Source organism: Benincasa hispida, chromosome 2, assembly GCF_009727055.1.
Source record: "Benincasa hispida cultivar B227 chromosome 2, ASM972705v1, whole genome shotgun sequence".
Lineage (NCBI taxonomy): Eukaryota > Viridiplantae > Streptophyta > Magnoliopsida > Cucurbitales > Cucurbitaceae > Benincasa > Benincasa hispida.
Window position 1 is genome coordinate 42,522,879 of NC_052350.1, and position 17,417 is coordinate 42,540,295.

A 17,417-nucleotide genomic window follows, 5' to 3' on the forward strand; every position below is an offset into this window, starting at 1 on the left:
GATGAACCGGTCTTGCATCGATGAGGCCAGCCAGATTAGCATAATTCTGGAGACATTGCTAGAAAGCTTCCTACATTTTGTTAGCAACACTGTTCTGAACAGGGTTGACTACAACCTTACAACTCTGCTCAACGAGTTGCAGACATTCCAATCCTTGCTGAAAAGCAAGGAGAAGAAGGTTGGTGAGGCAAATGTTGTTTCATCATCTAGAAAGTTCCATAAAGGTTCAACTTAGGAAACTAAGTCTGCACCTTCTTCTTTCGACACCAACAAGTGGAACAAGAAGAAGAAGAGTAAGAGGAAGGGGAAAACGGCTCTAACCCACAACCTGCCGCTTCGTGGGGTGGGCGACCAGCACCGATTGACAAAGAAAAGTATTTCCACTGCAACTAGGATGGGCACTGGAAGCGAAACTTCCCACGTAATTTAAAGGAGAAGAAGAAGACCAAATAAGGTAAATATGATTTACTGGTTTTGGAGACTTGTTTAGTGGAGAATGATGATTCTGCCTAGATTATAGACTCTAGGGCAACTAACCATGTTTGTTCTTCATTTCAGGGGATTATATCCTGGCGACAGCTTGAGGCTAGTGAGATGATGATGTGAGTTGGCACCGGGCACTCGTCTCAACTATGGCAGTGGGAGGCCTCTGGTTGACTTTACATGATAGGTTTATCATTTTGAATGATGTATACGTTGTTCCCAAGTTAAAGCAGAACTAAATTTCTTTAAAGTCGTTACTTGAATGTAAATACACCTTGAACTTTTCAGTTAATAAAGTGTTTATTCTGAAAGATGGTGTTGAAGTATGTTCAGCTAAACTGGAAAACAATTTATATGTGCTAAGGCCGTTATCAACAAATTTCCTCCATAACATAGAGATGTTTAAAACTACCATAACTCAAAACAAACGACTTAAAGTTTCTCCTAAAAAAATACCCAACATTGGCACCTTCGTTTGGGGCTCATTAATCTCAATAGGATTGAGAGGTTGGTGAAGAATGGACTTCTAAACGAGTTAGAAGAAAATTCTTTACCTGTGTGCGAGTCATGGCTTGAAGGCAAAATGACTAAAAGACCTTTTACTGGAAAAGTTTATAGGGCAAAAGAGCCTCTAGAGTTAGTGCATTCAGACCTTTGTGGTCCAACGAATGTTCGAGCCATGGGAGGCTACGAGTACTTCATCATTTTTACTAATGATTATTCGAGGTATGCGTATGTTTATTTAATGCAACATAAGTCAGAATCCTTTGAAAAATTCAAAGAGTTCAAGGTTGAAGTTGGAAACGCATTAAGTAAAAGGATTATAACACTTTGATTTGATCGGGGTGAAGAGTATTTGGATTATGAGTTCCAGAACTATTTGATAGAACATGGAATCATTTTCCAACTCTCAACACTTGGTACACCTCAGCAGAATGGTGTATCGAAAAGGAGAAACAAAACCTTGTTGGACATGGTTCAGTCGATGATGAGTTACGCTTCCTTACCGGACTTTTTTTGGGGTTTTATAGTAGAGACTGCAGCATACATCCTGAACTGTGTTCCCTCCAAGAGTGTTGCCAAAACACCTTTGGAGTTGTGGAACGGGCGTAAAGCTAGTTTGCGTCACTTCCGCTTCTAGGGTTACCCAACACATGTGCTTGAGGCTAATCCTAAGAAATTGAAACCAAGTTCGAGGCTGTGCCTATTTATAGGCTACCTCAAAGGGACACGAGGGGGTTACTATTATGATCCTAAGGAAAACAAGGTGTTTGTATTGACAAATGCTACCTTTTTTAAGAAGGATCATATAAGGGAGCACAGTCCAAGATGTTAAATTGTGTTGAGTGAGCTTTCCAAAGAAATTATTGAAACTTCAACAAGAGTTGTTAATGAGCCTGCTACATCAACAAGAGTTGTTGATGGAAGTTCATCTAGTAGGTCAAATCCACCTCAAGAGTTGAGGGAACCTCGATGTAGTGGGACGATTGCGAACCTACCTATTCTCTATATGAGTTTAACTGAAATCCTAGCTATGGTAGCTAATGGCGAGGTTGAGGATCTGTTGTCTTACAAGAAGGTAATGAAGGATATTGACAGAGATGAATGGGTCAAAGCCATGGATCTCGAGATGTAGTCTATGTACTTCAACTCAGTTTGGGATCTTGTAGATCAACATGATAGGGTTAAACCTATAGGCTGCAAATGAATCTACAAGAGGAAACATGGTGCTGATGGGAAAGTGCAAACTTTGAAGGCTAGACTTGTGGCAAAGTGTTATACCCTGGTAGAGGGAGTTAACTATAAGGAGACTTTCTCGCCTATTGTCATGTTGAAGTCTATCTGAATCCTCCTATCCATTACCTCATATTATGACTATAAGATATGACAAATGGATGTCAAGACTACTTTTCTGAGTGGCAATCTTGAGGAGACCATTTATATGGTGCAACCGAGGGATTCATAGCCCAAGGTCAGGAGCAAAAGGTTTGCAAGCTGAATCGGTCCATTTATGGACTAAAACAGGCATCTCAAACTTGGAACATAAGGTTTAATACTGGAATCAAATCTTATGGCTTTGACAAAAATGTTGATGAGTCTTGGGTCTACAAAAAAATCATCAACAGTTTAGTAGCCTTCTTAGTGTTGTATGTAGACGATATCCTACTAATTGGAAATGATGTAGGTTTACTGACTTCAGTTAAGACCTGGCTAGCGATCCAATTCCAAATAAAAGATTTAGGAGAGACTCAATTTTTTCTTGGGATTTGATTTTTCGGGATCAAAAGAATAAAATGCTACCACTGTCTCAGGCATAGTATATTGACAAGATGTTGATCAAGTACTCAAGCAAGTACCTATTGCTTTTCAGCATAGAGTTACTTTGTTTAAGGAACAGTGTTCTAAGACAGCTCAAGAGGTTGAGGAAATGAGACGGGTCCCCTATGCATCTGCCGTTGGTAGTTTGATGTACGCGATGTTATGTACTAGACCTGACATCTGCTACGTTGTGAGGATAATCAGTAGATATCAGTCTAATCCAAGACAGGGTAAATGGACAACCGCCAAGAACATCCTCAAGTATCTTCAGAGAACGAGGGACTACATTCTTGTGTATGGTTCTAAGGATTTGATCCTTACAGGATACACGGACTCTGATTTTCAGACTGATAAGGATTCTAAAAAATCCACTTCAGGATCAGTGTTTGCTCTTAACAGAGGGGTTGTAGTATGGCAAAGCACCAAGTAGGGATGCATCGCTGACTCCATCATAGAGGTCGAGTACGTGGCGGCTTGTGAAGCTGCTAAGGAGGTCGTTTGGCTCAGGAAGCTCCTGACTGATCTGAAAGTTGTTCCAGACATGTCACGGCTATAGTGTTTAAGGGTCACCTGCAGAGTATGGGTCTACCTGACCGACCGCGGCTGGACTAGGGCAAGTGGGAGATGTTGTACTGGGCCTTTATGCCCTAGTTTATTATTTTGTGTACTTGTAATGTGATTTTCTTGTACACCCCACTAGCTTTAGGACAAGTGGGAGATCATTGGGGTTGATGCCCTAAATCTCGTAGGGTCCTGTAGTTTGTAAATATTTGTATGAACAAACGTTTGGTGATTTATAATATGAGATATTTTATTCACTTTAATCTATGCAATATGAGATATTTTAGTTGCATTAACCACAAACCAATAAACTAAGATCCCTAGTTATCGTTGTAACTTAAGCATGTATGTGGAGACATACAAGTGGATCGGGCTTTAAGTGATATCCTAAATGGTCTGTAGTATATGTATAAAGGAGGGAAACCTTATCCTGGAGACACTACGAGTGTGGCCTGCTTTGTAGGTGTTACAAATGTTGTAAAGTACTAAAAATGATCTAATCCTGATAGTCGTGTATTAGACATGCGAGCGAGGATGCTCTATACAAAGGAGTTTGTGTAAGACCGGACCATGAAATGTTTAGTCTCATTATATAACATTGTTCATGAAAGATACTTTCGTTTCACTAGGATGACCATAGGTAACATGACCTTAATCCTAAGTGAGTTGTGAACTCCTGCCTATGAGGGCGGTCCTTTGATTCGCATGGGTGCTAGTAGCCAGATCACCGACTCAAACCTACCACTTTTAGGATTCGTCTGATTGAGAGCTGGGAACTCAGCTACACAAGACGGAATTCACTCCTTCCCCGAAGCAGGGTAAGTAGATAAATTGCTCCCTTAAGGGCTGATTCCGGGGCTTGAACAATGTGGCGTCATACCTTCTCTTGGCCCGAGAAGGGTTTACTTATAGTGGGACTATGATGTATTGTTTATTACAAGGATCAGTGGTACTTGAGGAGTTAAATGTAACTACAAGGATAAAATGGTAAATTGGCCTAACTGTATTTACGAGCGATTTATGAAGGGTCATCGTACTGTTGATTGGTTATATCTGATGGATACATAAATTTATCTGTAGTGCGAATAGTGTAACTGTCGGTCTTTAGTAGAGTGCTCGACAGTTAACGAATGGTGGATATCATGATTAAAGAGTTTAGTCAATTATTCACGTACCGTTGGAGCTTCAAGCTACAGGTCCATAATGTCCCCTTGGTAGCTCAATGGATTCATGTTGAGAATTAGTTTTTGGGCTAGTTTGAAGTGTTCAAATTAACAAGAGGGAATTTAATTATATATGATATAATTAAATTGATTCAATTATATGTGATATAATTGATTTAATGTATTTAATACATTATTATTTGATTTGAGGAGTTAATATAAATATGATTTATATTAAATGTCATAAATGAGAAAAAGTACTATGGTTTATATGTTGCATATGATATAATATTAAAACTATAAGTTATAAATAGAATTAGTTATTATATTTATTTACAATAAATTAATTATGAGATAATTGGTTTCGATTTTCTCCAAATAACCACCTTAGTAGGAGGTTTTAATCGGTTTATGGCAACTGTTGGATAAAAGTTTGATGGAACACGAGATATACATAGCGGAATAAGGATCTAATTATACTCTAAATGCTTTTAATTTGAAGGAAAAAAGCATGCAATTGAAGGAAAAAACAGTAAATTAAAATGGATAGCATACAACCTTTGAAGCTCTCAAAAAACACTTTTCCTCGCTAAATCTCGACCCCAACTCTTCCGGACCACCACTAGAGTTGACCTACTATCCTCTGGACTCAGAACCGGGTTGTGGGACCCGATGGATGAAGAAAACCGAGAGAGAGAAAGAGATGGAAAAGAAAACCAGACACTTCATCGACAGCTGGTGTGCGCGGGCTACTCTGAACCGGGTCGGATCTCGGGCTGAGGGTCGGGTCTGGGAGCTTGTCTCGGGTCTGTGAGCCAAAATTCCTTCAATTTTTTTGTTGTCCTCTCTCCCAGAATCAAGTAATTACAACCTAATTTCAACTCTAATGACTCCAACAAATTTATAAACCCTTTTTCATACATTAATGCTCATAAACATGTGAGCAATTACAAATTTGCACAAGAAATGTAAAGAAAAACAATGCCAAAATCATAATAAATCCACTTTAGTCCATATTTCATTCAACACTTGAATAGAAAGGAAAAAAACACTCACCAAAAGCATTTGAGCGTAATTAAAGCATGCTCTGATACCACTTGATGGAATACAAGATATATGCAGTGGAATGAGGATCTAATTACACTCTAATTGCTTTTAATTTAAAGGAAAAAAGCATGCAATTGAAGGAAAAAAACAGTAAATTAAAATGGATAGCATACAACCTTTGAAGCTCTCGAAAAACAATTTTCCTCGCTAAATCTTGACCTCAACTCTTCCAGACCACCACGAGAGTTGACCTACTATCCTCTGGACTCAGAACCGGGTTGTGGGACTCGATGGATGAAGAAAACCGAGAGAGAGAAAGAGATGGAAAAGAAATGGAATTTCTTTTGTTTTGGGTTTTCTTTTTTTCACAGCCCAATTTTGAAAACTATTTTGGCAAAAAATGGCAAAAGTTTTTAATCCAAATTCAAAAGCCCATATTTATAGAAAAGGGCCATGCAAAATTGCATGAAACAATTTCATAAAAACCCAACACCTAGAATCCACTATCTAAGTGGGTTTATATGTCTCACTATAAGCCAACACTAGCCCACTATTTTGTTAGTGAATTATTCCAACAAAAGTTTGGATTTTCCCACTAATTTAGTCAAAAGGCAAAATAGTCATTTTGTCGAAGTCAACTTTGACCAAAAAGTCAACATTTTGACTTTTTATGATTTTTACCGTGTTGACTAATTTTGACCTCCCGAGCATGAATCTGCATTCATTTTCTCGAAATTCAAATCATATTTGAATATAAGGTCGGTCAAAGTTTGACTTTTCAAAGTCAAAAAGTCAACTCTTTGACTTTTTACATCTTTGACCATCTCCATTATTTTCGAGCTTCCGAATATGAATGTATTCATATTTTTTATATTTAAATCACATTTAAATATTAAAGTTGTATCTTTAAACTGAAAAACCGATCACTATATCACATATACTTGTCGGTTTTCTCTCTTCACCTAATTCGAAACAATTCGAATTATTCTATCATACTGTTCTTAGTTATTCATATGAGCTAGTAGGGAAACCTAATGAACCTATAGATCATGGGCTCCAACAATTTGAGATTAACCAGTAAAACCTCTTTAACCTAATTAATCAACATTTGTTAACTAACGATCATTCACTAAAGTCTCGTAGTTGCACTCCCCTCACTATAGATATATTCTATCATCTGATATAACTATAATCAGTAAGCTAATCCTTCACAGGTTGTTCGTAATCTCGGTTGGGTCATAAAAATCGTTTTACCCCAAGACTACATCTTGTTCCTTAAGTTTCACTGATCCTCTAATGAACAATTGGTTTAAGGTCCAACCTATAAACCGAACCCCTCTCGGCCAATGAGAGGGTGGGGCCCCTGTTCAAGACCTGGATTCAGTACTAAAGGGAACAACCTATCTACTATCCTTATAATGGGTATGAGTGAATTCCATCTTGCACCCTATGTTCCCACTATCCAACTAATCTTACCTTGAAATGGAAGGCTTATTGGGCCAGTGATAATGAGTTGCCCTCATCTATGCTAGATTTAATGTAATTCCAAATGAACAGGAGTTCATAGTTAGCTCAGGATTAGATTAAGTTACCTAGGTATCAATTAAACGAAATAGCCAGTTTTATACATAAAACGACGTTTAAAACGTAAAAAGTGACTATTTCATGGTTCAGTCTTATGTAAACTCTTTACATAGGATGCCCCCACTTTCATTCTCCACATGAACCGATTTAGGATCACATCGTTTGTACTAACTACAAAATGGGCCGCATCCATAGTGTCCCCAGAATAAGGTGCCCAACCTTATTAATATACTATAGACCATTTTGGCTATATATTTGAACTTGATCCACATTTTATGTCACTACATAAAGTTCAAACTACATTAAATAGCCTCAGGACGTTAGTTTATTGGATTCAAGATTACAATTTCAATAACAATTTTATCGAAAAACAAAACTGAATATGTTTATTAATTTACAAACTACGAGTTTTAGGACATAAAATCCAACAAAGTTGAAAATAGTTTTCATTTTTTTCATTCCACGAGATGCGCAAAGAGATCAAATTATACGATAACTTGTTGAGAGAGTAAATGATCGATCAAGTTTTTCTATACGATAGTTACACGCTATTAAACGATCGAGTACTCAAGTCTATACGATAGACTTCTTCCTTCTTCCACCTACTCAATTGCTTAATCGATTGTCTAGTTCTTCCATCCCTCTATCCAAATCCATACAAAGCCCACACCGAGAATACCATGATAGCCTCGTGGTAGTGTCGAGTTCGATTCGAAGGTCAAGGATCGAGTTTTACTCGATTGTGATCGAGGTTCTACCAGTTCGTGCTTTTTGCTAATTTGCTCTTTGCGTTTGTGCTGATCAATGCGTTTGAGTTTGATCGAGGAAATACTAAAAGAAAGGGTTCTTCAAACGTATCATTTACTCGATCCTTTTGTATTTAATCTTGAAGCATGCTGTAATTTTATCTTTGATGCATAACTATTTTGTTTGATTGTAAATGTTCTTGTTCTTTCACAATGGGGTTTGGAACGATCTGCTTCCACTCATTGTTTCTCTACATTTAGAGTTCCTTCATAAATGACATAAACGCTTCAGTTCATAGCGTTGTGATGCTATGGACAGTGTTGCAAAATTGCTCTATTTTTGTTAGCCCTTGAGTCTTTAGCATCTTGGGGCAGCTTTGCAATGCTATGCGCTACACTGCACTGTTTTTCTTCCTTAACGATTTGTCCAACTTACTCTTTTCACTTCTCGTATTGGATGATCCTGAGGTCCTTGTATTTAGACATTTGCAACAATTTTCATCCAAATAAGTCGGACTTTCTCTAATGATTTAGTTTCCTATAACTCAATCAACCACATTAAATTACACCAAGCAACAATAATACTCTAAATTTGAAGGCAATTAAAGCACATTTCAAGTGCTTTTTAAGGAGGAAATTGGAAAAGCTTGGAGAAGGGGTTATCCTTTCTCCCTATAAATATACTATTATAACCCTTTTAGGGTAAGATTTGTTTTTGCGAAAATGACCTAGCCTCCACTATTCCTCTCTAATCTCTCTTCTTCAAAGAGAATTTCTCTCTTAAAAATTCCTCCACCAAAAATTCTTTGGGCCCACATTTCCAATTTTTTTTTATTCCAAGAGAATAACAAGGTAGCCTTAGAGGGGATGTTCTTGTTCGTTGAGAAGCTGAGATTGTTCGTGACCTTTAGAGGGGAAAACGTGAAGAAGGAAAAGAATCCACAAGGATGAGTTCATTTCTTCCCTTCTTCTTCATTAAAAGCTTGCTTAGGTTCTTTTGTATGTTTATCCTTTGAGTATTTCCATGAGTTCACTGATTTTAGTTTCTCACAAAATCATTTTCAAAATTGTAAGGTGATCACACGCTTCCATGGGAATTCGATTCCCTTCATAAAGACCCACAACCTTATTCTTTGCACTGTAGAATATTTATTTTCTAGGGATATAACCAATTATCAGTAAGTCAACCTTTCATGAATTGCTCGTAACTACAGTTGGGTCAAATTACCTACCCTTGTAATTACCTCTTACTCTTTAAGTACCACTGATCTCTCTAATGAACAATCAATTTATAGTACAACTATAAACTAACCCTCTTCGACCAATGAGAGAGTGAGGCCTCATTGTTCAAGATTCGAAATTAGCCCTTAGGGGAACAATTCATCGACTTACCCTAAAGACGGGAAGAGGTAAGTTCCATCCTGTGCAGCTATGTTCCCAACTCCCTACTCGGATAAATACCCAAAATGGTAGGCTTATTGAATCGGAAAATTGGGTTACTTTCACCCATACAAATCACATGATTACCCTCATAGACGAGTTCATAACTCACTCAGAATTGAGGTCAAGTTACCAATGGTCATCCTATGAAATGTTAAACTCTTTAGTCCGCAGTGTTATAAAGAGGGATCAATCATTTCGTGGTTCTTTCGTATACAAACTCTTTGTATAAGATAACCCCACTTGTATGTCTCCACATAAACAATTTGGATCAAATCGTTTGTAATACTTATAACTCTTGTAATATTTACAAAGTGGGTTGTATCGTAGTGTCACAAGGATAAGGCATCACACCTTATTCATATACTACAGACCATTTAAGTTATTACTTGAACATGATCCACTTCTATATCTACCACATACTGTTCAAGTTACATAAAATAACCTTCGATCTTTCCTTAATGGATAATTTCATATATAAAATTATCGATCATTATTTTAAATAACTTATTAACTATGAGGCTTTGGGGCATACATCCCAGCAAGCATGTCTGAACATGTTTCTGTTGATGTGAATGTTGTAGTACTGTTTCTAATGAATCGGTTCGATATGGTGAAGAGGGTGTTAAAACTCTTCTTGTGACAACCGTTATGGCTGATTAGGAAATTGTGTCTGATGACCCTAACGTTGACAAAAAGGTTACTAGTATAGAGGATGTTTATAATCAAGATGTTGAGTCTCTGAGGATATTGATCTTGTAGGTAGGAAACAAAATTCTTGCCCCTTAACACTACAAATGTTTCTATAAAGATATTGATGATGACATTCCCCTAGCTGAGCTACATTCAAAGAAGAATGTTGAAGTTGAAGTTGAAGTTGATGCTTCTCTTGAGACATCAGAATTTTTTTTTGAAAACACTTCACATGAGGAGGATTCCAATTGGGGTTTACGAAGTAGTTCTGATAATGAGGATATTGGACTTGTTTGTATCACTCATGCTTCAATGAAAGCCAAAGGTAAACAATCTGCTAGTTCCAATCTTTCTTTTGTGCCCCTTAGATGGGGTGTCATTTCATACCAAAGAGGGTGCTAACTTATGGAAGTATGTGGTGAAAAGAAACATTGTTGATGAAAATGAGTCGTCGGAGCACACCAAGAATGTCTTGATCTTATGGAGTTGCTTCATGATGTTGGCTTGGAACCAACAGTTTTGAATTTGAGGCCTTATTATCCCCAGTTTGTGTAAGAGTTTATTGTGAATTTGACCTTAGAATTTGTTGATCCTGCCAGTCCAGATTTCCAGGAAGTTCATATTAGATGCCATTCATTTGTTATTTCTCTTGCCTTAATCAACCAGTTCCTACACAAAAATGTGCCTGAAAACATGACCGAAGAACGTCCTTCCTTGAGGGATTTAGTATTTAAGTTAACTGATGGTGCCCGTTCTTCGTGGTAGAGGAAGGGACAGTTGCTTACTGTCATAAAGTGTGAAGTATGTCCTTCTCCACAAGATTGGAATCTCAAATTGGTGTCCTCCCACCCACCTCCCCCCCCCCCCCCCCCCTTCCCCCCTCCCACATATCTCATAAGTTAGACCTCTCTATATATCTTACTACTTTGATTTAACAAATGAGACCCGACTCAATTTAACTATGGGGTGTTTATTCTGAATCAGATAAAGCGTCATATTGTGCCAAAAGCTCTTTGATTACTAATATACTACCCGCCATTGATCTATGGCATTTTATTATTTCAGAAACCTGACTTTCTTACCCTTGCTGAACCCATTGGTTCTCCTCCTAATATTTTCTCTATTTATCCTAAGCTCCTGCAAAGTCATCACATTCCTAATATTGACATCACAACCGCGCCACATCTTGATGGCCCTAGCAAAGCCTTAATTGAATCTTCATTTGGTAGCCAAATTTTGCATCTATTATCCAATGTCTCTCATGAAATTAAGAACATTTTGCATAAACTCCGAGATCGTAAGACCGAAATTGATGAAGTGTTGTAGTTGATGTGGGCTACTCTGTCCAGATCTGGTGGGGTTTCATCTACACAAAAGAGGGATTTTTTTTTTTAAGCCAAAAGGAAGGGGACAATGGGGAGCACAACTTGGTTTTGGTTTTGGTGATTTATGATTCTTCTTTGATGGCGCTGGTTTTGGTAGGTTTTTTGTTGTTGTTGTTGTTTTTAATATATTTGGACTCTGGTTTGCTATAAGACAATTTATTTGATTTTTGTTGTAAAGACCTCTACCTATTCGGTTGTTACTATTGTTGTTTAGACCTTTTTTTTACAGCTCTTATACCGTAGATTGGTTGTTGCTTGATAATTTTTCTTAAAAAATATTAGCCAAAGGGGGAGTTTGTTAGAGATTTGTTTATTGACTCTCTATTTTTCTAAGGCATCTTGTAGTGGTTTTGCTGCGATCACAAATGGGGTTTTAGCATCTGTATCAGATATTACTAATATATGAAGTATATTTTTTTTCCTAATTTGGAAATTCTATGAGGATATTTATTTCTTTCCTGATCTAGAAAATCACAATAGATATACATTGTCTATTTTCCTTATTTATGGCGCAACTTATTTTTTCTGAATGGAAAATATTTTTTGGAAATTTTTTTCTGGCCATGGTTTTTAAAAGGAGAATATTAGGTTAAATTTAGGGTGCCACATTTATTCATCGTGAGAGAGAGTTTCTATTCTTAGCGGCCGATTTGTGCAATATCATGTTTTGATCTTTGCTCATTGTATCCAATGTGAAATTTCATCAATTACAATTATAAGACATTAAGGATAATTTTTGTGTTAGGGGGAGCCTAAGAGATCACTATAGATAAGAGATTCTCAATCTTAAGGGGAACCTAAAACTTCATTCTTGAGAAGGATTTATCCATCTTAGAGAAGACCTAAGATTCATCAGTGAAGGAAGTTCACTGAGTTACAAGGAAGATAATCAAGCGGAGGTGAGTCTCACACACTATCAGAAATCGAAGTGTTCAACATTAATATTAACAAAGGGAGGGGGAGCCTAAATTCAATAGAGAGGGAGTCTCACATCTAGGAGGAGCCTAGGTGATCTGTGAATTGGGCTCTACATGAGTCACTATAGTGGTTGTTGAATTACAGATAAGTACTATTTTGTAATTGTTTGACTCTTTGATATTAATGGATTATCTTTCCTGAGCACACTACCCTCCAGACGTAGGTGGATTTCATCAAACTGGGTTACCAACATCTGTGTGCCTTTACTTGCTTTCTAGCAGTTGGTTTTGTTAGTTGTTACAGTGCTTGTCTGTGCTTTCTGTTTAACATCTATGTTTCAAGTGACGAGTCATCTTATAGTTTTTTCATCATTGATATCTATTACTCTTCTTTCACTTTCATGCATAATTGAATAATAGTCTATCACATTAGATCTAAGCTAACCCCTCCTCCCCCCCTCCCCCAAGAAAAACATTATATAAAAATCAATCAAATAGTGGCCAAAAGTTCAACAACATTAAGCTTAAACATGCTAGAATAACAAATGCATTAAACATTCCAATAAACAACTAAAACAATTTTAACAATCCATAATCTAATCAAAACTATAAGAACTACAAACTCAGCAACTCATGACTACAATCAAAACTTAGACAACCACTTCATTACAAATATAGAGAAATAAAATAATAAAGAGGGAAGAAGGATCAAGTTGGGCTCTTGATTATCGTCATCAAGCTTAGGATCACTCTCCAACATTCTCTTCGATCATCAAGTTCTCTGAAGCTCCAAACATTCATTGCCCCTGTCCAAAAAATGACTTCGGTACGTTTCTGTGGAGTTTATAATCGTTCTCCTTTTCAAATAATGGGAAAACACAATATTTGATAAAAACCAGCCCTGCAATGCATTAAACAAACCTTAGGTCAAACTTTTACCTTCCAAGGGGTATTTTTGTTTCACTTTGATTAGCCTGTTCCAGTCCAATATCTCAATTCTTGCAAATCTAACATATAAATGCATCAACAAACACAAATTATCAACAAAACCAATGAAATTCTAAGTCTAAGAAAGTAGTTTGTTCTTTTCAATTTGACAAATATTTGTTAAAGTTCAAGGACTAAATAGACACAAAGTTAAAAGTTTAGAGAATAAACTTACCATTTAACCTGAAGAATGAGAATAAAAACTTGTGGGATGAGAATGAAATACTCTTTTTGTAGCTTGCATTTATTAAAATTAATTTGAAATAAGATTAAAATAAAGAGTATGGTGTAGGGTGGAATAACCTAGCAAAAGGGTTGGACACTACCAAAGAAGTGTGTGTATGAGCAAAAGGGTTGGTGGAGGCATGCATGCTTAACACGTGGCAAATGAGGGAAATGATGATTGTATGGGATATAAATTATGTAAAAGATGAATATGTGGGTATTGATATGATTAAGTCTAATATAATGGAATTGTGGAAAATGATGAAGATGTTGAGGTTGATGCCCTAAATCTCATAGGGTTCTATAGTTTGTATTTGTAATGTACAAACATTTTATTTATATAATAAAATATTTGATGTTTTATTTCAAAATTAGTTGCATTAATCACAAACAAATAAACTAACATCTAAGGTTATCATGTAGCTTAAACATGTATGTATAGACATACGGGTGGATCATGTTTAAGTGATAACCTAAATGGTCTGTAGTAGATGGATAAGACTGAATACCTTATCCTGGTGACACTACGAGTATGGTTCGCTTTGTGTGTGTGGACACGTGAGGTGGATGCATGTAGCAAGAGGTGGATGTAGTTGGTGAAGCCATGCATGCTTAACATGTGGCAATTAAGGGAAATGATGATTGTATGAGATAGAAATTATGTAAAAGATGAATATGTGGGCATTGATGTGATTAAGTTTAATATAATGGAATTGTAGGAAATGATGAAGATATTAAGGTTGATGCCCTAAATCTCATAGGGTTCTATAGTTTGTATTTGTAATGTACAAACATTTTATCTATGTAATAAAATATTTGATGTTTTATTTCGAAATTAGTTGCATTAACCACAAACCAATAAATTAACATCTAGGATTATCTTCGAAGGATTAAATTAAAATATAGTTGTTGGGTTTTTAGGTTCTAACCACTATTATTGAATTGCCTAGATTGAAGCATTTGTTTGAGAGATCAAAGACAGTTTTGGAACAAGTTATACTTCGGGCTTGATTCAAGATTCATCTAAGCGAGGAGAAAGATTAAATTGCTTGCCACTTAGGCATAATTTGAGGTAAGTAATCTTACTACTGGAACTACCCACGGGCCAGGCATTAGATGTATGCTAGCATGTTAAATGAAGGTTATGGTAGAATGACAGCAAGAAAGATTGATAGTATAACATGATTAAAGTATGTTTTATTACGAGATCCGAATTATTTATTTATGCACATAGACACTTGAATGTTAGTATGAGATGGTATGTGCTTCCATTGTTGTATTTGATCTGACGATGTTGAGGTATACATGTATGTTGTAGAACCATGATGTTGAGGTATATGTGTATGTTGTAGAGCCATGATGTTGAGGTTTATATGTATGTCATAGATTCGTACAGTGATGATTATGATGTTGAGTCTGTGCAAATGTCCTTATTGATTAGTTAGATGCCCATTAGATTTTGTGTTTCCTTCGGGATTCATCAGTTTGTGTTTCCTTCGGGATTCACCAGTTTGTGTTTCCTTCGGGACTCACCAGTTTGTGTTTCCTTCGAGACTCACCAGTTTGTGTCTCCTTCGGGATTCACCAGAGGTAGTGGGCATACTTAACTACAGTAGGATGGACTCAGTCTCCTTCTTGTTTCATGTATATATGTGTCCCATGAGGACAAGAGCAGTGTATATGTTTCACCAGAGGTGGGTATCTAGAGGACATAGATGCCTAGCCTGACCCCAGTAGTGGGGTTACTTACGGAGTATTTTATACTCATTCATTTTCATGTTGTTGTTTCAGGTAAGGGTAGAGATGCACCGGCGATCGACAAGCGGAATTCGTGATCGAGCCACTGGGACTAGTTTTTTACGCTTCTACATCATGAGATTTAAAGTTCTTTTCATGTTTCTCTTAACTTTTAGTTTTGATGTTTAAAACTTACTTTTAAGAATTGTTTTTTTAGATTTATTTATTGTCCTTTATGATTTATGGGTACCCTACTATTGTTTTCGTATTTGAATTTAATGAAAGTCTTTTGAACTTACCTTATTTAATTAGCATTTATTTCACCATAACCGAGTGTCGTTTTGAGTTTCATGCATGCATGTATTTAGTAACGGCCTAACTTAAGTCAGGGGGTCGGGTCGTTACAGTTGGTATCAGAGCCCATGTTTTGGGTTCTGTAGACTGACTTACTACGTAAGTCTAGATAGTCCCTGTGGCCCAGTAATGGATCCCTCGTCATCGCCAGGTACGTTCTACTAATGAAAGTTTCAATGCATATATGAGAATAGTGATGTAGTGTTTTAAATGCATGATGTCTGAGAAAGACCTAGAAATAGCTAGTTAACGTATGAATTTATGACAGGACATGGCACCTAAACCTAGAACAAGAAAGACAGTTAGAGAAAAAATACAAGCAGAGAGAGCTAAGAGTAGCCAGACTATTCCGGCAGCTCCAAATCCGCCTATGACCCAAATTGATGAAAAGAAAATGGAAGCTAGAATAAGTGAAGTTGTTGCATCCAATGGGAAAGTTGCAGAAGCTGATTCGTAACACTTTGGTAGGACAGGCTGCCCAGACCCAGGCTCAGGAGGAACCGATGCCACCCGAGCCGTTACAACAGACCCGACCATAGGATAGAGACATGCAGGGTCTGTCTCTTGAGGCTAAACATCTGAGGGATTTCCAGAAGTATGACCCTCGCCCCTTTGATTGCTCGTTGGGGGACCCCACCAAAGCAGAAATGTGGTTGTCATCTATTGAGACAATATTCCGTTTTATGAGGTGCCCGGAAGAGCACAAGCTTCAATGTGCAGTCTTCATGTTGACTGATAATGTGGAAATCTGGTGGCGTTCAGCAAAAAAGATGATTGATACTGGTGGTGAACTTGCAACCTGGGAGCAGTTCAAGGAGCGCTTTTATGAGAAGTACTTTTCGGCCAACATCCGATACAACAAACAGGCAAAATTCTTGAACTTGAGGCAGAGAGTTATGTCGGTGGAGGAATACGAGCAGGAATTCAATAAGTTGTCTCGCTTTGCTCCTGAACTGGTAGCCACCGAGGCAGCGAGGACAAATTGATTCATCCAGGGCCTGAGGAGCGGACTGTGAGGGATGGTGCATGCCTTGGATCTCAAGACATATGCTGCAGCACTACGGGCTGCCATGAGAATTGATGCTGACTCTCAGGTGGGAGAGGAATACAGAAGGTCGCTCGGGATTGGAACCTCTGTAGGTCAGAAAAGGAAGGCTGAACACAAGGCTCTTGAGCATCAACAGAGGAGCCAGAACATAATGAATGCTTCATGTCAGTGGGGATAACAGGGTTCCCAAGTTGTGACTGGCAGGGAGGATAGGCTAATATGTACCACTTGTGGTAAGCGACATTGGGGACGTTGTCTAGCCGGCTCTGGGATCTATTTTCGATGTGGCTAGAAGGGGTATATGTCAAATAGATGCCCGAGGAGGAACGCGTCTGAACATAGGGGCCAACCCGTAAGGTCATTTAAGGGAGGCATGAGTCGTCAGCAACAGCAGGGTAGGGTGTTTTCTACCACTCGACGTGAGGCCGAGAAGTCAGGCACAGTGGTGATAGGTACACTTCCCATTTTAGGGCACCATGCTTTAGTTTTATTTGACNCCACTCGACGTGAGGCCGAGAAGTCAGGCACAGTGGTGATAGGTACACTTCCCATTTTAGGGCACCATGCTTTAGTTTTATTTGACTCTAGCTCTTCGCATTCGTTTATATCTACTGTATTTGTGTGGCATGCCATGTTAGACTCAGAACCTTTGCCATTTGCATTGTCCATTTCCAGTCCATCAAAAGAGATCATGTTAGGTATAGAAAAGATAAAAGCATGTCAGATAA

At 37.7% G+C, this 17,417-nt stretch overlaps 1 protein-coding gene across 1 annotated transcript; it reads left to right on the forward strand.

The window, feature by feature from the left end:
• Positions 1-16,189: 16,189 nt before the first annotated feature.
• Positions 16,190-16,627, forward strand: LOC120072105. The gene has a single exon (XM_039024518.1). The coding sequence runs from the start codon at positions 16,190-16,192 to the stop codon at positions 16,625-16,627; it is 438 nt and encodes a 145-aa protein (XP_038880446.1).
• Positions 16,628-17,417: the final 790 nt, after the last annotated feature.